The sequence below is a fragment of the Mus caroli genome, unplaced genomic scaffold (genome assembly GCF_978045245.1).
Source record: "Mus caroli unplaced genomic scaffold, Mus_caroli_1 scaffold_17, whole genome shotgun sequence".
In the NCBI taxonomy this organism is placed as follows: domain Eukaryota; kingdom Metazoa; phylum Chordata; class Mammalia; order Rodentia; family Muridae; genus Mus; species Mus caroli.
Window position 1 is genome coordinate 30,313,436 of NW_028227272.1, and position 23,816 is coordinate 30,337,251.

Here is a 23,816-nt window from a genome sequence, read left to right on the forward strand (position 1 = left end):
AAGGGCACTCAGCTCACAGGCAGGTGCTCAGTCTAAATGCACTCGTCAGGAAGCCAGCTCGGGAGGCAGGGGCAGGCAGTCTGTAGAGTCTGAAGCATCTGCTCTACATAGTGAGCCCCTGTCTCCAAAAGATAGTACCATAATGACTTTGTTTGTTTGTTTGTTTTGCTTTGCTTTGTTTTTCAAGACAGGGTTTCTCTGTGTAGCCCTGGCTGTCCTGGAACTCACTCTATAGAGCACACTGGCCTTAAACTCAGAAATCTGCCTGTCTCTGCCTCCCAAGTGCTGGGATTAAAGGTGTGCGCCACCACTGCCCACCATGACTGTTTTCAAGTAGGGTCAGGTATAATTACTTTCTTTACAACTGATCTCAGAACATTTGCATATTTTGAAACTAAAACGATTCCTGTTGAAAGCTCCAGTCTTCTCCAGTCCTGGAAACCACAGTCCACTTTCTGCCTCTGACTGACTCCTAGATACCCCACTTTAGTAGATTCAGACAGTACTTGTCTCTGGCTGTCCTATCAGAATGCCCTTCAAGTCATCTGGCTTGTGGCACATGCTGGAATTGTTTCCCTTTGGCTGAGTGATGTTTCACTGTATGTACCAGGCCTCGTCTGTTCATCTGTTTCTGTTTCCCTTTAGACTGTGAGAACATTCTCGTTGAAGGGAATGACTACCAAACTCTTTGGTCAAGAAACTCCAGAGCAAAGAGAAGCCAGGATAAAGGTGCTAGAGGAGCAGATAAATGAAGGGGAACAGCAGCTGAAGTCTAAAAATCTGGAAGGCAGGTAAAATGCTGTGATGCTTAACAACGCTAGATGTGACAGACCAGGTATTCTGCAGTGACAGCTTCTACTTTGTGCTATTCCTGGATGCTGACTGTGTGCTGACAGCAAAGTTGCAGTCTAGAAACAGTTGTGATATCCAGGGTGGGGATGGGGTATCAGGATTGAAATTTTATTGTTCTCACACTTTTCATGGTCTGTGTTCTTTGCACTTTCTCTGTGCTCGGTTGTCCTGCAGAACACAGCATAAGTCCCACTTCACAGGGAAGCCCTACCCTCCCAGACTGTCATGGCATGGAACTTATTCTGTAGTGTGCCTGTTTGGCACTGGGTGGTGGCTGGTCAGTGGCTGTCACTGGGTTCATGGGACCTTCAGTGTAAGTAACTGTGAGAGGTGTATCCCCTCATACCTCGCATAAAGGCTTGGGATCACTTTCATCATTCAGCTCCTTTTCTTTCTCTTCTAAATGAGAAGTAGATTAACACAGACAGTCCACTGTTTCAGCTGGGCATCATAGTGCGCACCTTTAATTCCAACACACAGCAGGCAGAAGTGCCATGGACTGGACTCAATCTGTCCCTCAACCCTCGGGAGAATCAGAGTTCCAGTTCTCAGGTGTGCAAGGAGTCGGAGGGGTGACAAACAGACAGAAACAGCAGAGAGAGTGTTGAATCTGAGTGTAATTTGTCAAAGCAAGCATCAGACTTGTATTTCAGAAGAAAACAAGGAAGTTAAGTGATACATTAAGGTCATCCAAGGTACTTTGAGGTTACCCGATGCAAAATGACTCTTTACACAAAACAGAGAAATGTATACATAAAAGCTGAGAGGAACCAGACAGTGTTTACAACTGGGATAAAAATCAGTGTTTACAACTGGGATAAAAAGCAGCCCCACTAAGGTCAGCTTATTCTTAGAAGCCAGGGGCAAGGGCTTTATGCCCTTGCCATAGTTCCAATTCTAGTCTATTGTATAATCCACCTTCTCCCTAGGCCATTGTAAATTCCTGTGTATGGGAGTAACTCAGCTGTTATTCTTAGTATTTACTCTAGTTCCTTCTTAGAGCACAACCTTCCTTCTTCCTAAACCATTGTAAATTCTTATACATGGGAGTGGCTGTTATTTTAAATTTACTTTGTAGAACTAGCCCTCAGATTTCTAGCTCTTTTCCATTAAATTGTAATGCCTGATTTCTTTCACTATCTACACTGGAGGCATTTCATCTGAATGAGTATCATTCTTACTAAATTTAAAACCCAAGGTTGGCTCAACAATTTCCTAGGATATTGCAACACTGGTAGAGGCTAATCTAACTTAGCTATATGTCAAATCATTCCTTAGAGGCACTTATAATAAAACAATATTGAAGGAAAGCACACAGATCCGTTCACCACCTGATGTAGGGACAAGTTTGGAGCATTCGTGCTACGGGATGCCAAGACTCCAGGAGCCTAAGTTTCCGTGAAACTTTTTGCCTCAGAACTTCATCCAAGCTTTTGGGCCTGTCACATGGTTTTCACTGGAGTGGGTGTGGCACAGAGGCAGGCAGATCTCAGAGTCTGAGGCCAGCCTGCTCTACAAAGTGTGTTCCAAGACAGCCAGGGCAGAGATACCCTGTCTTGAAAAACAAGCAAACAAACAAACTAAAGTGTTTTTAAAGTGAGTTTGTTAATTTTGGAAATGTGTACTCTTTTTTAAGAAGTTGGTTTGTATTAATATAATAAAGCTGCCTACAGGGATTAGTCACTCGTGTTCATTTGGTTAGGGTTGGGGGTTCAGTCACATTGTGTTACCCAAACACAGTTGTGTGAACTCCCAGGGTCCAGTTCCCCTTCCACTTCAGCCTCCCTGGTAATTGGAGCTACAGGAACCTGCACGGAGCCCTGAAATCAGAGTTTAAGACCCAGATTGTTATTTAAGATTTCCTTTTAGTTTAATGTGTGAGTGATTTGCCTCATGTATGTGTGCACAATGTATGTACTTAGTGCCAATGAAGGCCAAAAGTGGCTGTCAGGTCCACTGGAACTGGGTTACAGACAGTTGTAAGCTGTCATGTGATTGCTGGGAACTGAACCCCAGTCTTCTGTACAGGCAGCCAGTGCTCTTAACCACTGAGCTGTGTCTCCAGCCCCCAGGACTTCATTTCAGTCACACACATGGTAATCAGGATTCATTACTGTGAACTTTCCAGTGGCCAAAGGCAGGCATTTCCTGGCATCTGTAAGGCTGTGAGTGGTTCAAGGAACCATCCTTATCTGTTTGAAGGTAGAGCTGTTGTGGCTAAAAGTATTAATGTACACAGAAATATTAAGCATAATATAGGAGAGTATCCAAATACCCCTGTTCTCCTCTGACATACATCTAGGAAAAGGAGAAGCACCTAGCTTATACAAGCAACAGCTTTTTCTTCTACATAGACAGTTTTAAGAAACTATGGCACAACTCACCCTGAGGAGATATGAACACACTTCTCTCTGCTCCAGTTAGGAGCAGAGATGACTACGCTTGCTGACCATTGAGTTCATTGCCTTACTTACAGGACACACCCGTGGGCCCTGCCCAGCTTGCAGGTGGCTCTACAGAAGTGAAGCTTTACCCGGGTTTGTTCACTGCTTTTGTGACTTTGGAAGGGACCATGTAGATCTTGTAGCTTTCTGAATCCACATCCTTACTCGTGGCATTAGTGTCCTTCTCCCCTGTATTAGGGGAGTATGAGGATATTTCAGGTTGGAGAAAATGGCTATATAAACGGGTTGATTGGGCATGTAATGTACAGTCTTTATATGAGAATAAACATGACTCTGTACTTTTATTTCAGAGAATTTGTGAAAAATGCATGGGCTGATATTGAACGCTTCAAAGAACAAAAGAACCGGGACCTAAAGGAAGCCCTCATCAGCTATGCTGTCATGCAGATCAGCATGTGCAAAAAGGTAGGCAACCCTGTGAGCATGCAGCTTCCTTCAGTCAGGGATGCATGCGTAGGGAAGTAGCTTCATTAGTGGAGTGCCACGTGAGGCAGGAGGTGGAGACAGGAGAGTTGGAAATGTAAGGTCGTTCTTTCTCAGCCTAAAACACGTGAGAACCTAGCTCAGAAAATAAAGGGCCGGAGTGATGGCTTCCTGGGTCCAGGTGCTACTGTCAGCCTGACCCACAGAGCCCACTCCAGCTCTTGCAGGTTGTCCTCTGACCTCCACACACTCTGTGACATCTGTGTGCCACCGAGAGATGAGTAAGTAAGAAAGGCTTATGTGCCAATGTAAGTTCTCTTACTAACCTTTCCCAATTTCACAGTTAAACTTTGGAAAAACTCCTATTACCCAAATGTTAGTTACTGTGTCTCCAAGTTAGTGCCTGTTTGTGGTTGTGTTTGAAAGTATACCCAACGCCATGACTTTGGTTGTATACCTGCTGTTCTTGAACAGAACCTTAGAATACCATTCCTCATAAGTGTTAGATGCTGTGACAGATAATAGAAGCTTTATGGGGAGCTGTGGTTATGGCTTGGCAATAAAATAAGTTTTACAGAGACATTACAGCCACACTCAGTAGTGAAAGATGCCCTTGGGAGCTGGAGGAAACCTTCCACAGTAGCATTTGGAACACAATAGCAAGCGCTCCTTCACTTCTGTATCCTTGTCCTAGATCTGCCGGTTGGCCAGAGCCTGTGGCATCTGTGCACTTGTTTGTGTGTGTGCTTTGTGATGCCGAGGATTCATTCGTACACCTCGTGTTCCCCCATTACAGAAACCTGTTACCAGTGTCTGAGCATCACTGTCTAGCGTATCAAGCAATTTAACTTGCAGTAGCTCAGGAGAAAGTAGTAGCTAAAACAGTTTGTTTGTCTGGTCTTCTTATCACAAACCACACAAATAAATCTTACGCATATTCTAGAATAACTACTGCAAGAGCTTACTTAATAAGACTGTCTATTCCTTTTATTTTTTAAGAGTGATACCATAGAATCCCATCATTTTTTATGTATATGCTTAATTAAGTATAATAGATGTCTATATTTGAATTTTAACAGGGTTCTTTTTATTTTTAAGTTATTTATATCCATTCACACACATCTTTTCCCCCAGGGTCATACCTATGCTGAGCAGGAGTTTTTCCACTGAGCTACATCCCAGACAAAGTCAAGTCATGGAGCTCAAACTAACTGCTCTGAGCTCACTATATAAGTCCAGGCTTGACTTGAATTCACTATGTATCCCAGGCTTGCCTCAAACTATGACACACAGGGTCACCTCAAACTCTCACTCCTCCCTCCACTTCCCAGGTGTTACCACAGCTGGTAAAGATTGGTATTAGTTTACCTTGGTTAAATATGAGTATTCATATTTTACATATGTAGTTACATAAAATGTCATTGTTAATACATCATTATTAATGAACTATAGCTCGAGCTCTTAATTAGATGTAATTAGATGACTGAATTGCAACAGTGATGAAACAAAGCAAAAGCTCCCAAATCAGCCAATCAGCATGGAGGGATGGATCAGTGGTTAAAAGCACTGACTGCTCTTCCAGAGGTTCTGAGTTCAAATCCCAGCAACCACATGGTGGCTCACAACCATTTGTAATGGGATCTGGTGTATCTGAAGACAGCTACAGTATATTCAAACATAAAAATAAACAAATCTTAAAAAAAAAAAAAAAAGCTTACAAATCATAGAGCATTTTAAAGTTGGTAGCAGACACTTCCCTAGCACATTCGGAGCCCTCGATCAGTCCCCAGCATCACATACAGTGTAAGATGCGGATGCCCCCTACTGTCCCGCACTGAGGAGGTGCATCAGGGACAGGAGGATCAGATGTTCCCACATACTGAGTTCAAGAGGAGCCTGGGCTACAGGAGCCCTCTCCTGTCTCCAAAACAAAACAGAAGCAAATAGTACTTTTGTTTTGATTAACTTTTATATAGTGAGTTATCATCTAATTTATCAAATCAAGTAGGCTAAAGCTTTTGGGTTTTTTTTTCTTTTTTCTTTCCTTAAAATAGACTTATGCTTACTTTTAATAGTGTATTCGTATGGGGGGGGTGTGCACATGGGTGCCACTGACAGCTGGAGGTCATAGTCGTGAGCAGCCTCATTGGGCAGTAGGAACCAAACTCAGGTCCTGTGCAAGACCAGTAGTACACTCTTAACCACTAAGCTGTCTCTCCAACCCTAGGCTAACATTTTAAAAAACTAATTGACCAGGTGTGGTGGTGCACACCTCTTAATTCTGGCACTTTGGAGGCAAAGACAGGCAGGTCTCGGTGAGTTTGAGGCTGTCTATATGGTGAGTTCCTGGCCATCCAGGGCTACATAATATGACCCTGTCTCAAAAAAAAAAGTTAAAAATTGATTTTTCATGTTCTGTTTGTTTGTTTGTTTGTTTTCGAGACAGGGTTTCTCTGTGTAGCCCTGGCTGTCCTGGAACTCACTCTATAAACCAGGCTGGACTCAAACTCAGAAATCCACCTGCCTCTGCCTCCCAAGTGCTGGGATTAAAGGCATGCGCCACCACTGCCCTGCGATTTTTCATGTTCTTTACAGATTTTAAGTATTATAAAAATAGCACAGATATAATGAAAATTTCAGTAACTCAGAACATACTAAATAAAGTCCTCCAACCACCACCAAGATGCCTTTTAAAAATATCTCTGTTACACTTTAGTGTGCATCCTTTGGGATATTTTGGCAGCTATAGTCACCTAGAAAATACACACATTTCTCCTTCCCTCAGAGAAAACTGGATTATATGTGCTCATGTGGACTCTTACAGAGCAATGCTGAGGTCTGGCATGGTTTCCTTTTTAAAAAAAAAGATTTATTTTATATATATGTGTGTATGTGTGTATGTATGTATATATGTGTATGTATGTGTGTGTGTGTATATATATAATATAAGTAATAAGTTTCACACACACACACACACACACACACAATGTGTATACACACATACACACACAAATATACACATACTGTAGCTGTCTTCAAACACACCAGAATAGGGCATCAGATCCCATTCCAGATGATTGTGAGCCACAATGTGGTTGCTGGGAATTGAACTCAGGACCTCTGGAAGAGCAGTCAGTGCTTTTAACTGCTGAGCCATCTCTCCATCCCATGGTTTTCTTTTTTAAAAATCACTTATTTACATCCTGGGAGGGGGACATGTGCATGTGGGTCCTGGTGAGACACCTCACCTCTCTTCATTTTCTTCTCTTAGGAGAGGGCCTCGCAGTGCTAGCCCAGGTAGAGCCTTCCTGTCTTTCAAACACAGGGTCATATCATCTGCAACCAGGGATAATTGGACTTCCCTGATCCCACTTGAGTTCCTCTTATTTCTCTTAAGATCAAGGACCGTATTGAACAAGAGTATGAGAGTAGACCCTGCAGTCTTCCGACGTTAGAGGGATGTGTACAGATGCCCAGTCACTGTGATGTTGGCTGTGGGTCTGTCTGCTGTGTAGAATCACATTGTAAAGTTTCTTTTGTTCTCAGGGAATTCAGGTTTGGACCAATGCTAAAGAATGCTTCAGCAAGATGTAATCCCATGAAGTGACTTTTCTCTGCAATCAAAGCGCCCCAAAACGAAGCACAAGTAAAAGAAAATCTATTGCTACCTTATACATAAAAGCATACAGTACATGGAACAAATCAGCTTTCTTTAAGCATAGTTGTGTTCATATAGCACAAAATGATACATTTTAATGAAGAATAAATATTATAATTTGAAGTTTTGGGGACTGGTGCTGATTCCAAAAAAGTTAATTTAATAAGATAACCAACAGATTGTTAGTCAGGCTCCTGACCCAGTGCCTCCGTCAGGATGTGTTAATCTCCATGTGCGCCTCTCAGTGCCCACTGTCCGGATCTCTTCACGGGGCAGTTCTTCCCAGACCAGACGCCCAGATTTACTTTGTAGGACCCACTTCTGCTGTACAGTTATTTTATCTTGCCTTAGAGTTGAGCTGTTTGGTTTGACAAAGCTCAGCAGAAACTTGTTGTGAAGTCTAAGGTTTTCTTCTGTGTTCCTAGATCCTGTACCATCTGCGACACTAGAAAATGCCTTCAGTTTGTGTCTTACCAAAATTTTGATACTGGTCAGAAATTTTATACTGCCAACAACGAAGTCTCAGCTTCTCAGATTTGCAGTGGAATAAATACATTATTATAATCTAGAAATTGCTATATAGAGAGTATTAATTTAACATTATTATTCTCAGATAAGAAGTGTTAACTTCGGCAGCAGCCTCCATTTCTTATGCTCGGCTCTGTGCACATGGCGTTTCAGGGTACGAGGTGTAGCATCTCCATGTGTGAGACTCTCGTTGTGAGCACATGTGAGCGGTACCGTCACCATTAATGTGCGTTTCTGTTGCCTGGCTGTGATTTTTGTAAAGATAAAATGTTGTTGTGCTTTAGTGTGTGTTTCATGGCACAGGTTCAGAAGCCAAGCACACTCTCTGCCAGCTTGCAGACTCCTCCTAACTGTGCGCTCATTATTTCTAATGTTTTAAAACTATACTCAGTACTGTTTGACATTTGACTTTTTTACATGTTTAAAATGTTGCTGGATTTTTGTGCTGTTTGCCAAACTTATATAATAAAGGAAGTGTTGTGTTTATTTCCAGAAGATTTGTATTATTTTAAGATGATCCATATATGTAAATACCTGGTTTTTTGTGAGAAAATAATGCATGCCATATTATGTTTTAAAGTGGCCTGATGTTGGTGTTTTGAGAAACAAGATACTAAAATTAGAAAAGGTTTAAATTTTTTTGTTATGGTTTTGCTCTGGTTTGGTTCTTTTTGAGACAGGGTTTTATGTAGCCTGGGGGTCCAGTTCTGGAAGTGGTTTTATAGATAAGGCTAGACACAAACACCTATCTCTGCCTCAAAAGAGCACCTATTTCTGCCACCCAAGTGAGTGCTGGGATTAAAGGCATGAGCCACTCTTGGCTTTGCTATGGTTTTCGAAAAGATAAGGTTGGTAGAAGCAAAATTTTTCAGTGTGATACACATTTTCTTCTATGTGTGCCAACCTCTGTTGATTAACAAAACACCCTTCTACTTGGTAGTTAAAATCACAGCCTAGGACTCGGGCTGTAGCTCATAGTGTACTTCTCCATGTGTGCCAGGCCCTGGGTTCCATTCCTATCAGCACAGAAAAGTAAAGGAGAAGACAAGCGGCATCCACTCGGGTAATCCCAGCACTCAGGAGGGAGGGCAGCCTAGGCTACATAGTGCCAGGCTAGCATGAGCTAGCTACAAAGTGAAGCCTTCCCCTGACCCCTGATCCCTGACCCCCAAAGAAACCTCTTTCATAAAATGACTTTTAACAGAGTGTGATAGGGTTTGGGGGGGGGGTTTATCTGGTTTGTTTGTTTAGATTTATAATATGTGTTTTGAAAGATGAATTTAAAACCAAATGTGCTGGTGTGTGTGCCTGTAATCACAGCTGCATAAGGCTGAAACAGTAGTACCCTTCAGCCCACAAACGAGCTCACAGTGCAGCTAGGTAGAGTGCCTGCCTAGCTGGAGAGAAGTCCTGGCATCAATTCCTAGCACGGAGAACTCTGACCTGGCCTGAAAGCCCAGGCTCAGGAGGCGGAGGCTGGAGGATCAGAAGCCCAGGGGACCTCTTGGGTCACTTAGAGATTTAGAGACGGGACTGCAAGGGACCACCCTGCCTCAGGGAAAGGAGAAAAGAACCATTGTATGATCCAGCATTGCCGTTTTCTGAGTAAGTACTTGAGAGGATGGAGAGCAGGGTTTCTAAAGGCCAGCACACCTTTAGAAACACAGCAGCAGGACTCACGACACCTAGAACGTGGAAGCAGCAGGGGTTTGGTTTTTGTTTTGTTTTTTAAAGATTTATTTATTTATTGTTGTATGTAAGTACAGTGTAGCCATCTTTAGACACACCAGAAGAAGGTATCAGATCTCATTGTGGATGGTTGTGAGGCACCATGTGGTTGTGGGATTTGAACTCAGGACCTTTGGAAGAGCAGTCAGTGCTCTTAACCGCTGAGCCATCTCTCCAGCCCCGTTTTGGTTTGGTTTGGTTTTGGTTATTTTATTTTATTTTATTTTTTGAGACTAGGTTTCTCTGTGTACCCTTGGCTGTTCTTGAACTCAGAGAGATCCACCTGCCTCTGCAGTGCTGGAGTGCAGGGATCAAAGGTGTGTGCCACCACCACTGGCATAAATATTTATTGATGGACAAATGGGTTTTAAAAAATTAGGTATCAGGGGTTTTTTGATACGTTGAGTGGAGTATTGTTCGGCTCTAAAAAGGAAAGAACTCTTAACAGATGCTGTTATGTGGGCTAATCTTTACTGCATTCTACAGTATTGACTAAGCCACAGATAGACAAATATTGTGGTCACAGCTATGTGGCACTGAGGTCCCAACCATAGAGACAGGGACTAGAAGGGTGATTGCCAGGGCTGGAGGTGGAGTTTCAGATTAATAAGTGAAAAGAACTAAGTAATCAGTGCCATCATTTTGTATGGATGTAATGAATACCACTAAACTAGCCTTAGATAGTTAAAGTGACTTATTTAAAAACAAAACAGTGGGGCATGTGGACAGCTCAGAGCTGTTGGAGGTCCCAGATTGCTAACAGGTTGATAGGTGCATTGTTCAGAGGGATGTGTGCATAGTCCATGCAGGTAAGAGTCTCGGGTGCCTAGTGCAGTGTTAGAGCCCAAACCAAGCGGAGTCCCAGGTCGAGGAGCTACTTCCTATGCTTTCCTGCCTCACTGGGAGACACTCAATATATGTGGGTGTGAGGGTGGGTATAGAGAAAGGAGAGAAGTCCTGGTTTTATATCTGTATCTATGTTTATATAGTAAGTAAATTTATGTAACAGATTATATATACCTCATTAGGACTAACTATCACATCAGAGATACTGGCCCAGCCCAAAGAAAACCAGCAGTGTCCCTATGCTGTGTCTGGCTGCAAATAACTGGAAAGCAGCTGGCTTCATCCCCCTATCTGGGGCAGCTCACATGAGGGCTACCTTATGGTCTTGGGGCAGCTCACATGAGGGCTACCTTATGGTCTTGGCACAGCAAAGCCATCTACCTCCATTTCTTTCCACTGTGTAGTACATCCAAAGAGCAGTGAAGGGTTAAGATGGAAGAGTTCAGTGTATAAAAATGTCCTGTATGTGTTAGAATAGCTGTAGGGATCCGTCTAGGCCAGTAATAAGTTAGTTTCTTCCTTCCTTCCTCCCTCCCTCCCTTCCTTCCTTTCTTTTGGTTTTTTTCCAGACAGGGTTTTCTCTGTGTAGCCCTGGCTGTCCTGGAACTCACTCTGTAGACCAGGCTGGCCTCGAACTCAGAAATCCGCCTGCCTCTGCCTCCCCAGTGCTGGCCCGGCCAGTAATAAGTTTCTAAACTGTGACGTTTAAGTGCTTTCTTTATTGTAATTTGTTTTGTTGTGTTTCATCTATCAGTTATAGAGGCAGGCGTGTCTTAGTCAGGGTTTCTATTCCTCCACAAACATCATGACCAAGAAGCAGTTGGGGAGGAAAGGGTTTATTCAGCTTACACTTCCACATTGCTGTTCATCACCAAAGGAAGTCAGGACTGGAACTCAAGCAGGTCAGGAAGCTGGAGCTGATGCAGAGGCCATGGAGGGGTGTTACTTACTGGCTTGCTTCCTCTGCCTTGCTCAGCTTGCTTTCTTATAGAACCCAAGACTACCAGCCCTGGGATGTTACCACCAACAATGATCACCAATTGAGAAAATGCCTTACAGCTGCATCTCACAGAGGCATTTCCTCAAGGGAGGCTCCTTTCTCTGTGATAACTCTAGCTTGTGTCAGGTTGACACATACAAAACCAGCCAGTATAAGGCGTCAAGACCTCCCCCATGGACAGACATGGTGCACTCCTGTCGTAGTAGAGGCTTTGATTGCGAACTTACAGAGCCCTAAGACAGAAGCAGTTCTTTCAGAGACAGGATTCCAGGATCTTTGAAGCCTAGATGTTAAGTACAGTACCTACTTGGATCTATAATTTAGCTATTCAGGAGACCCTGAGCAGAAGGATCATTTGAGTCTGTGAATTCCTGACTAACGTAGACAACTTGGTTAGACCTCCCACCATGTCTCCCACCCCCAAATCTAACAGAAAGCCTTAAGTAGTTAAGACTAGAGGGAAATGACTCCTAGTCAATTGGCCTGTGTAGCTCCCCCAAGTGCCTGTGGCTGCCACTTCCATTGCCTTTCCAATAGCCTGGGAGGCTGAGCTGAGACTGGCCAAGGTTACTGTGAGGCGGGTGTGGGAAGGACTCAAGGAAACAGGTGACTAAGTGCAGCCCGGGATGAACGTTGCTGCTCGGTTACCCAGGCAGTTACGGTTGCGATAATTCTCCAGTTCCTTCCTAAACATGAGCTGGGTATATGACACCATGGCCTGTGAGCTGGAGGCCGGTGACCTCTTACCATAGGTGGCTTTAGAGCAGTTGTCCTACATGAGCTAGGCCCCAAACAGCAGGCTTCCTAGTATCCCCATTAGGAACTGGAGGGACCTCAGGAATCGCCCGTATCTGCCTGACCCTGGAGCCCTGGGCAGCTCAGGTTCAGTTTGCAGTGGACACCAGCCCAGGAGTAACTGAAGCCCCCTGTCCTCTGGGAGAGGTGGAAACTGAAGCTCTTGGGGGTGCACCTGGGTATCCATGACAGGGACACTGCCTGAAGGAAGGCTGGCTAAGGAAGCAGCAAAGGGCACACCTGGGAGGCAGTGTGCAGACCTCAGGCCTAACTTACGTGATCATAACAAAATTCTAGATAGGGGAAAGGCATGGGTGTAACCTCAGCACTCGGGAGATGGAGACAAGAGGATTGTTGTGAGTTTGAACTCATCTGGGTCTACACAAGTGACAGGCCAGCTGGGGCCACTTAGCAAGACCTGGGTCAGAAAAGCACAACAGCTCTGAGAACTGGGAAGCCTAAGATGGAGAGGCTGCATCTGCTGTCTTGATGAATCAGCACATGGTAGAAGACAGACTACAGAGGAAGAGGGGGATCAGAAGTGGAGGGGACCCTTCCTTATGTAGAGTATGAATTCATCCTGGGCTATATGCAGCCTGTCTCAAAAAACGGATGGGTGGGTGGGTGGGTTGGGTGGGCGGGCAGGCAGGTGGATAGGAGGATAGCATAAGAGACTGGGTGACTAAAAGCCTTTCCATAACCAACATTAACCAATTCCTGGCCCAACGCCTCGTTTTGTTTGTTTTGAAATAGGGTCTTTCTGTGCAGCCCAGGCTGCCCTCAAACCCAGAGATTCTCCTGATTCTGCCTCCGGAGTGCTGAGGGAATAGGTTTGTATGCATCACCACATCTGGCCCAACCACCTTTTAACAGTGTTGCCTTGGGGGTTAACATCCAAGCACACAAACTTGGGGCACCACAGCATCGGCTTCTCATTGCCTCAGGCTTTTGGAAAGGCCACTTCGATTGCCTGACATGGCTCAGCTTCGGTCCCCTCCTGTGCCTAGACATACAGTCTTCATCATAACCTCCTCTGGGAGAGCTTCCCTATGCTTCCGTTCAGAAACACCATCGCCTGAAACTACTGAAGCTCCCCTGGAGAGGACGAAGCCTGAAGTGCTTGAAATGGCTGGCTTGTGAGTATAGAAAGAGCTCAGAGGATCAAATGCCTGGTATGCATTAAGGATAGCTATAAGGACCAGGGGTCAGTGCACCCTGTGGGCCAGTATGGAAGCTTCTAAACTGGAGTCCAAGTATTTTCCTTATTGTAATTTGTTTTGTTCTCCCTCATCTATCAAGTATAGTATAGATGTGTCAGAATCTCCTGCATCACTAGATGTGGTGCACATCTGTCATATTAGGAGTTAGGGGCCTGGAATAGAAGGATCAGCAAGCTGAGTCCAGCCTGGGCTACACTGTGGGACTCTGTCTCAACAAATAATGCTCCTCTTCTATAGCAATACCCAGCTGCCCGATTTCTCCTCATTTCCTTTTCTCCATTTTAACCTACCTTAAAGGTGTATGTCCTTTGCTTTCTGTTGCTGTGATACAAGCATCTTGGGAATAATAGGTTTATTTGGCTTACAGGTGTCAGTCCATCAAGGGAACTCAAGGTAGGAACTGAAGTGGACACCATGGAGCAACACTGGCTTTCCCACAGGAGCACTTCAGCTGACATTTCTTACACAGCCCAGGCTGCTACCCAGAGAAGGCGCTGCTCACAATGGGCTGGGCCTTCCCGCATCAATTAGCAGCCAAGACAATGCTCCCAAAACATATCCAAAGGCCAGTCTGATGGAGGCAGTTCTTGACCTGGGGTTTCTGCCTCCCTGGCATGTCCAGTTGGCAACCATAGCCATGCTCCCTCCCTGAATCTTGGTCAGTGAGCTCTGGGGTTCACCGCTCACTTCCTCCTCAGTGATGGGATGGGATCCTCAGTGTGCCCAGCTTTTTGGGGGTGGATTCTTTGGCCCTTGTGTCTGTGTGGCAAGCGCATTAGCGACAACTACCTCTGCACCCCTTATTTTTGTCAGCATCTTGTGTAGCCCAGGTTAGCAAACTCCAAGTCCTCCCATCTCAGCCTTCAAGTTTACAAGCATGACAGATGTGTGCCACCATGCTCAATTCATTTATAGATTTATAAAACTGGAATCTTCAGTTGTCTTCTGCTGAGTCATTTGTTCTTAAAATCTTGCAGTGTTTTTGACTTAGTGCCCCCCTGCGCCATCATCCAGGCAGCCCTTTCCCAGTCCTTGTGCTCCTGGCTGACTTTCCCTATATTTGTTAAATATCACCTGCTAGATTTACCCACACCCCCTCCTGATTGGTCTATCTCTCTCACCTCTGGTCCACAGTGCCTGACCAACGTAGACTTAGATTGTGCCTGACAATGTAGTGCCTGTCTGTAGCATCACTCGGGTCAGTGACCGAAACCATGAGACCAGGAATTTATTCAAAACATCTGGAAGGGGCTGGAGAGATGGCTCGACAGTAAAGAGCACTGGTTGCTCTTCCAGAGGACATGAGCACCCATGTGGCAGCTTACAACTGTCTGTAACTCCAGTTCCAGAAGATCTGACACCCTTATACCAACATACATGCTCATAAAACACCAATGCACATAAAATAGACAGACTAATAATAATAATAAACAGTTGGAAACCGCTCCGTGAGATCAAGTTCTCCACCAAGACATTGAATAATTACAAGACACTAGGCATTTGATGGGCATTGGTTCTTTTGATTGTGACAACCTCCTGCCCCCATATAGATAACTTTCTATTTTAGTATATAGAAATTAGAATTTAGAGTAAACCTCGGTCAGGCTGACTACCTCACTTATAGGCAGCCCCTGAACTCTAGCCCAGGCAAGGAACTCTGGTGGCTGTCCCATATGGCCAGCCCTGCACTCTAGGAATATGCCACTAGGTGGCAGCAAAGCTAACAGACCCAGGAGAAACCTCTGGTTGAAACTGGTTTTTGTTTGTTTTATAAAAGTAGCACGGACTTTTATTGATGTGACTAAAACTAGATTATTCAACAAAATAAACATTAACCAAGCAGGCACAGTCCATGTGGTAAAAGGGCAATAAAGTAAACAGACCTTTAAACTTGGACCCTTCTACCTACATTTTGGCAATGTAATTACTCAGAGGAGACTGTCTTCTGGGGACTCACCAGGCTTGGATGATGCCCGATTGTGATACCTCAGTGTCCTACGCAGTGAAGCCTTTTGAGGGGGAGTTGAGCTTGCCTGTCCTCTAAGGAGGGCTACTGATGTGCATGTCTGTCCTCTAAGGAGGGCTTCCAGGGAGAATCCAGACTCACCACGTTCCCAGCCACCCTTTGTGTGTGTGTGTGTTGAAGAATATATGGTGAATTTTGGTTTCTTTAAAAAAAAAAAAAAAAACCAGTTATGCTATGTGCATGTTTTTGTTTTAATCTCAGGTGTGGGATAGAGGTTCCTTTAGTTTGTCCACTGCTGCTAACTGTGATTTTTTTTCGTGTTCTAGGAGGGGTGTGATCTTTGTCAGCTAAAAAATTGTTTATATTTGGAATTCTGGCAACTCTTGAGAGGGTATAAATGCGAGAGCCCTGAGCACGCGTGTGGGGGCTGCTGCTGGTTCCTCCTGTGCCCTGCTGCACTTGCTATTGCTGGATTGCTGGTTGGAGATATCCTGAAGATAGAGATTGGACTTGCCTAGGAGCCCAATGCCCCTAATCAGCAGGAAGTCGTATAAAGAGGTCTATACCTTTCCCTTCTAACCCTCTTTTTTACCTAGTGTTGCGGTGGGAGGATGGAAGGCATTAAGGTGGAATAAGGAAGTGTGGTAGGTATAAGAACCCAATTAAATAACAACAACAAAAATATCCAAAACAAAACAAGACAAAAACACAAAGACATACCATACCATCTTTCTGATCTAAAAGTGTGAAAACTTCTCATCTCTTCATTCTCCCAAGTGGAGTGTGTATTTCTCTTTTTGAAATAATTTTTGGAGGCATACGGGTATATTCCCAGCCTGGACAACATGACAAGTCCCATTCTCAGAAGGATTGGGTTGGGATGTGTGGCTCAGTGGTAGAGCACCTGTCTAGCATATATAAAATGTGAAATATTGGGTTTCTTACCACATAATGCAGCACACGCATGCGTGCACACACACACACACACACACACACACAGTACATGAAGGACTTAAAAGGTTGTTTTTCTGCTTGCCTCTGCTGACAAAGCAGTTGGCTTGGAGCCAGACCATACCCACTCAAGCCTCGAGGACAGGGTACTTGGGACTGGCACACAGACATCTCTCTTCACATGCTCAGCCTACGAGCAGCCTGGCCCCACACTCAGTGTTTTGCAGACAGAGATCTTTGAACTCACGCTGGGTTGGTCACTGGCAGGTGCTGGTCACACTGTGCTTGTCTGTCTACTCCACAGCCAGAGGAGAAGCTTCAGGCCCCGGACATCACTGTGAAGCTGGAGGCTGCTCCTCCCCGCAGCTGTCAGCACTAGTCAAATATGACCTAGTGGTCCACAAGTGCCAGTCGCTCGGCTGGCATCAGCTCTCCCCTGAGCCATGGCCACCCCTGCTCTCTTCACATCCTAGTCCAGAACCTGACAGTCTGGGGATGGTGGCCCATGCCTCTGATACCAGCCCCTGGGAAGCTGAACAAGAGAGGCTATGTGACTTTGAGGCCATCCTGAACTACAGAGTACCAGGCTAACCCAGGCAACAACATCACAAGAGCCATGCATTTTCTGTGTTCCTAGCAGGGCCTCTCATTTCCTTGAGAAAGCAACCCCATTTCCCCGGGAGTTGTGAGAAAGCTTGAGGCCAGAGAGGGAAAGTGACTTCGCTATGTTTACACACAGGTCTTCCTCATATGATAACCGGTCCCTGTTAGAATGGGAGGAAGGGTTGGGGAAGGGCAAGCCAGTGAGGTCTGTGCCTGGAACTGGGCTCGGGCTGAGCCTGCTGGTGGTGAAGGCTAGAGAAGAGAGGAGCAGAAAACTGCGTTTTCATTTTTGATGGGCGCTTCCCTCATGAGCCGTGCAATTAGGCACTCAATGAATCTGAAACCTTGCCTTTTGGAGGATTCGAAGGAAATACCCCATCCTGGCTGCTTAGAAACGCAAACCAGAACCAGGAGGCTGGGGGCTGTTGGAGTCCATTGATTTGCATCGTGAGTTGACATTAATTTGTAGATTCCCCATTTGGGGCCCTAACTAGGCATAAAATGAAATTAACTAATTAGTACAAATGTCTGCAAGTGCTCACAGAACAATTACATGAGGAGGGAGTGGGGAGAGGGAAGGGGACTTGACGATTGAGTTCTTTTCCCAGTCAATGCTGAGCTGGAAAAAGCAGAAAACTAAGCTTGGCTACAAACAGCTTGGGGCCATCGTGCAGCCCTATGCATGCAGATGGGTCCACTCCTGGGTCATCCTGCTCATCCTGACCTTGGTAAAACTTGAAGTCTACCTGCTACAAAGCCCTAGGCCCGTCTCTTTGCTTTATTCCCTGAACCCTGGAGCAGCTTAGAACATCTGGCTTCAAGGTGCTGGGTACCCATGAGCCCTGGGGGCCTGAACTCAGGCTGGAGTGTCTCAAGATCACAGGTTGGGGAGGGGCACCATCTGGAAGCCCTTCATCATAGGCCAGCTAAGAAGCGGCTAGAGAGGAGAGTTGTGTTTGAGAGGTGAGCTCGTCCTTCCATTTTGCTATGTTTTGGATCTTTTAAAAAGAATTTATTTAACTGTGCAAGGTAGCACATGCCTTTAATTCCTGCACTTGGGAGGCAGAGGCAAGTGGATCTCTGTGAGATCAAGGATAGCCTGGTCTACATAGACAATTTGGGGTCAGCCAGTGCTACATAGTGAGACCATATCTTAAAAGAATATTTATCATCATCATCATTAGTGTGTATGTGCACACACACACACACACACCACCGCACACATTCAAAGATCAAAGGACCACTGAGAGTCAGTTTTCTTCTTCTACCATGTGGAGCCCAAGACAAGGATCCAACTTAGGTTGACAAGCTTGGTGGCAAGTGTCTATCCTCTGAGCCATCTTGTTAACCTATGCTTTGGTTTTAAGTACCCCCTAAAGACCCATGTGCCGAAGACTTAGTTGCCAGCCATGGCACTCACTATCGGGAGGTGGTTGAACCTTTAAGAGGTGGAGCCTAGCAGAAGGAAGTCAGGTGATGGATGTTCATCCTTAAAGGGAATGCTGGGACTTTAGCCCCCCCCCCCCTCCTTCCTGGCTGCCCGGAGGGAAACAGCCTTCCTCTGGTTCATACTCTCCCCTGTGCGGTACTGCGTGACCAACAGGCTCAAAGGGGTGGAGCCAAACCACAATGACCTGAATCCACGTATCAAAGCAAACCTTTTCTTCTGCTAAATTGCTTTCCCCAGGCGTTTAGTCACAGCCAAGTGGGGTCAGTGAAGGTAAAATATGGCAACTGGACCGGCAAAGTCAGCCCAGCTGGGATCTAGTTAGAGCAGCAGGCCCCCAGCCCCGCCTCCACCTGTGGGTCCAGCGCAGCTGGGGTGCTCCCAGCCCTGTGCTGTTCTGAGTGCCCAGGTGACTGAAGGTGTGCAGAGCTCTACATCAAGCCACCCAGAGCTATAGAGGTAAGTCTGCCGGCTCGGCACCCATCATACCTGCACCTTACTTCTGTCTTTGCCCCTGGCCATTTAGGGTGAGGCTGGGGGACACCTAGGGCTGGGGTGGGAAGGAGGCCATCCCTAGGAGGCAGCCTCCTCGACTTTGTACACTGGCTACCTAACCTGCTCACCCTCCACCCAGTCCTGGCCTGGCTCTGGTCTGTTCCGTTCCCTCCATGGTGATCTGCAGAGACCTGGAGGTGCAGAAGCAGGCTACACACCCCCCCCAAACCCCCTCAGCACAGGAAGGTCAATAAGTGTTGCTGTTGTCTAAACACACAAGAGAGAGGCAAGGAGAGAGGACAGACACCTGAAGACCACCCAGCGCAGCCTCCCAGGCACTGCGTGAGACAGACTCTGTTATCCTCTGTTTTGCACGTGAGGAAACTGAGGTTCAGAGAGGCTGGCAAGCACTCAGTCCCGGTCCTTGGGGTTGCACAGGTGGGGATTTGTGGAACTTGGGGCATTTTATCACTCCAGGGACCGCTGTGGGCGTCCGAAAGGGAGGTCACCACCATGTCTCCTGAACATACAGCAGAGCCTTCAAGTAGAATCTGGCCAGGACTTTCTTTAAAAAAAAGGAAAAAGAAAAAAAGGAGGAGGAGAAGAAAGAGGATGGGGGAGGAAAACAGGGGGAGAAAGGGGAAGCCAGGAGAGGGTGAGGAGGAGGAGGAGCAGAAAGAAGGAAGAGGAGGAGGACTGGGTGTAAGTGTGACACAAATGTATAATCCTAGCACTTGGAAGTTAGAGGTAGAAGGATAAGAAGTTCAAGGCCAACCTGGGGTTATATGAGATTCTGTCTAAAAAAAAAAAAAAAAAAAAGAAGTAGTAGAAAAAAAATCACAGCTCTGCATGATGGACCTGCATCCTGAAAGCTGGGCAATCCTCGACTCTCGCCACAGAAACTGAAAAGGAGGGAGGGTCTTTGGGTCCCCCTCTAACTGGAAAAACTAATTTTAATGCTATCTGGTGTATCAGTGATCATAGGCAGAATTCCTGTGTACATTGAATTGGAAAATGTAATTTTAGGGACTAGCAACGTAGCTTAGCAGGTTAAAGCATTTGCTGGCAAGCCTGATGGATGTCCTAAGTTCAATCCCAGGACTCGCTCACACAGCAGAGGGAGAAAACTAACTCCCACAGCTGTCTTGTGAACTCCATACATGCCCTGTTATGAATGCACACATGCAAGTGCACACACATACACACACATACACGAATGCATACTGTACTGGCTAGTTTTGTGTCAACTTGACATAGCTGGCGTTATCACAGAGAAAGGAGCTTCAGTTGAGGAAATGCCTCCATGAGATCCAACTGTAAGGCATTTTCTCAGTTAGTGATCAAGGCGGTACGTCCCCTTGTGGGTGGTGCTATCTCTGGGCTGGTAGTCTTGGTTCTATAAGAGAGCAGGCTGAGCAAGCCAGGGGAAGCAAGCCAGTAAAGAACATCCCTCCATGGCCTCTGCATCAGCTCCTGCTTCCTGACCTGCTTGAGTTCCAGTCCTGACTTCCTTGGTGATAAATAGCAGTATGGAATTGTAAACTGAATAAACCCTTTCCTCCCCAACTTGCTTCTTGGTCATGATGTTTGTGCAGGAATAGAAACCCTGACTAAGACACATACATAATAAGTAAGTGTTGTATAAATGGAGTTTCAGCGACTGGAGAGATGGCTCAGAGGCTTGGAGCACTGGCCGCTCTTCCAGAGGTCCTGAGTTCAATTCCCAGCAACCACACGGTGGCTCATAAGCATCTATAATGAGATCTGGTGCCTTCTTCTGGCCTGCAGGCAGAGCATTATATATACATTAAAAAAATTTGGTGGGGGGGAGGCAGAGGCAGGCGGATTTCTGAGTGAGGCCAGCCTGGTCTACAAAGTGAGTTCCAGGATTAGCCAGGGCTACACAGAGTAACCCTGTCTCGAAAAACCAAAAAAAAAAAAAAAAAAAAAAAAAACCCTTCTTTTCAGTGGATTTTTAGGAGTGGGGCAATACCTCAGTGGTGGAACACCTACCTATGGATTTGAAAGGCTCGTGGGTTTGAATGCGTGGCCCCGGTTGGTGGAACTGTTTGGGAAGGATTAGGAGGTGTTGAGTGAGGTGAGTCACTGTTGGTGGCCCTTGAAGTTTCAAAAGATTTTGTCATTCCTAGTTTCTCTTTCTGTCTCCTCCCTGGGCCACAACACCTGCCCTAATTTAAGTTTGAGATGTGAGCTCTCAGCAGTTTCAGCCCCCAAACTTTTGTTCCACCATCAGGGACTTTAACCCTCTGAAACCATAAGCTTAATTAAGTGCTGGTTTTTATAAGTTGCCTAGGTTGTGGTGTTTTGCTTTTTATTAACTGATTAATTAATTAATTAATTAACTAATTAATGTGTATGGGTATTTTGCCTGCATGTAAGTCTGTGTACCATGTGTATACCTAGTGCCTGTGAAGGCCAGAGGAGGGCATCAGATCCCCTGAGACTGGAGTTACAGACAATTATGAGCTGCCAGGTGTGGGTGCTAGGAATCAGATCTGGGTCCAATGGAAGAGCAGCCAATGCTCTTAACCGCTGAGCCATCTAATAGCCCCTGCCCTGGTATTTTATCACCACAGCAACCAAAATGTAACTAAAGCGCCTAGCACCATCCAGAAAGGAAAGGGAAAGTAGAAGAGGAAGAAGAGGAAAAGGGAGAAGAGGAAGAGGAAGAAGGGGAAGAGGAGGAGGAAGAGGGAGAGGAGGAGGAGAGGAAGAGACCTCTTGGGCTCTAGAGAAACGGCTCAGTGGTTTGGAGCACACATTGTTCTTGCACCCAGCACCCACATCAAGTGGCTCACAGCTACCTGTAACTCTAGCTCCAAGGAATCTGATCTCCCCTTCTGGCCTCCAGACACACATACATATAAACAGAAATAAAATGATCTTAAAAAGTCAGTGCTAAGCCGGGCATGGTGGCGCACGCCTTTAATCCCAGCACTTGGGAGGCAGAGGCAGATGGATTTCTGAGTTCGAGGCCAGCCTGGTCTACAAAGTGAGTTCCAGGACAGCCAGGGCTATACAGAGAAACCCTGTCTCAAAAAACAAAAAAAACAAAAACAAAAACAAAACAAAACAAAAAGTCAGTTCTATTTGTCTTGAACTCTCCAAGCAGGTGGAAGAAGACTGGGTTAGAGTTGGATACATTTGCAAAGACACTTTCTTGACAGATCTGTAGCCATCCTGAGCAGCCCATCCACTCTGAATGTGTAAAGAAGAGGTGCTGTTTGCCTGCCCGACCTTGTGGAAGGGTCTCATGGGGGACCTTAGTAACTGTACCAGTTACTAGTGACAGCAGAACCACTAGCAAGTTAGTACCTTAAAACACCATCACCACAGACTCGCTCAATGTCATTCCACAGGCTGAACTCTGTGGGGACAGCTCGCCAGTGTTCCTGGGCCATCGGTTTCAAAATGGCTCACTCACGTTTTGGCTTGAAGATTGTTGGCCGAGGGCCTGGAGCCTCCTCGGCCAAGCAGTTCACATCTTTAATACTAATGATTGGGAGGCTGAGTCAGGAGGATTGCTACAAGTCTAAGGCTAGCCACATCTACATGGCAAGTTTCAGGCCAGTTAGGACTACATAGTGAGGTCTAATCTCAAAACTGTCACCCACTCAAAAAAGAAAAAAAAAAAAAAGTGACCAGGTATAGGGACACACATCTTTAATCCTGGAATTAGAGCCGGCAGAGGCAGGTTGATGGGGGCTGCATAGTGAGACCCTGTCTTCAAACAAAACCAGGTCAAGCAAATAGCAAGTTCACAATGTTGCAACAGCATTAAGTTGAACAAAAAGATTGCAAGGACCCCTACAGCCTGGGGATGGGAGTCTCTGAGCGCTGCAAAGCATCCTAACAGAAGTCACCTGCCTGTTTGTCTTGTTTTGTTTAAGACAGGTCTGTTTATGTAGCCCTGGCTCTCCTAGAACTCAGAGATAGACCAGGCTATATAAACCATGCTGGCCTTGAACTCAGAGATCCATCTGTCTCTGCCTCCCGAGTGCCAAGATTAAAGGTATGTACCACTGTGCCCAACAGAAAGTCACCTCTAATTCTCTCCCAACATGCAAAGCCATACCAAATGACAACACCCTTCTCCCAGTGTATGACAGAAACAAGGCCATAAAGTAGATGTGGAAAGGGAGGTTGGCTGGTTAATTCGAAGCCAGTCCTACTTTCTCACACAAAGCAGCACCTATCACTAGGTGCCTTGTCCTGGTCTTCATGGTTCTGAAACCTGCCTGGGGCAATGCAGGTGGTAAGGACTGACAGATCCTGAGAAACAACCATCGCTTTCCGAAAGGCTGGGGACAAGTGGGTTGTGCTCACGCTGATGGACACGACCAGGAAACTCAGCAGGATTTCACCACATAGAGTACCTTGGTTCCTCTGCTGGTTACCATTTTGTCAAATTGGCACAGCTGAAGTCATTTGGGGAGTGGGAGCCTCAATTGAGAGAATGCTCCCACCAGATTGGCCTGTGGTGTTATCTATCTATCTATCTATCTATCTATCTATCTATCTATCTATCTATCTATCTTATCTATCTTATCTATCTTATCTATCTACCTATCTACCTATCTACCTATCTATCTATCTATCTATCTATCTATCTATCTATCTATCTCTATCTATCTATCTAATCTATCTATCTATCTTATCTATCTTATCTATCATCTATCTATCTATCTAATCTATCTTATCTATCATCTATCTATCTATCTATCTATCTATCTATCTATCTATCTATCTATCTTATCTATCTATGGATGGATGATGTCGGAGGGTTCAGCTCACTGTGGGCCAGCAAGTATCTGCTTC

The 23,816-nt window shown here is 45.6% G+C and overlaps 1 protein-coding gene across 1 annotated transcript in view; it reads left to right on the top strand.

Annotated features, from left to right (window-relative positions):
* Positions 1–8,421, top strand: part of Snx4 (sorting nexin 4) — a 48,207-nt gene extending 39,786 nt beyond the window's left edge. Inside the window, exons 12-14 of the mRNA XM_021184727.3 lie at positions 646–791; positions 3,608–3,722; positions 7,287–8,421. Coding sequence (XP_021040386.1) covers positions 646–791; positions 3,608–3,722; positions 7,287–7,334 — 309 coding nt within the window. The 3' untranslated portion in view covers positions 7,335–8,421. The remainder of the gene's footprint in view (positions 1–645; positions 792–3,607; positions 3,723–7,286) is intronic.
* Positions 8,422–23,816: the final 15,395 nt, after the last annotated feature.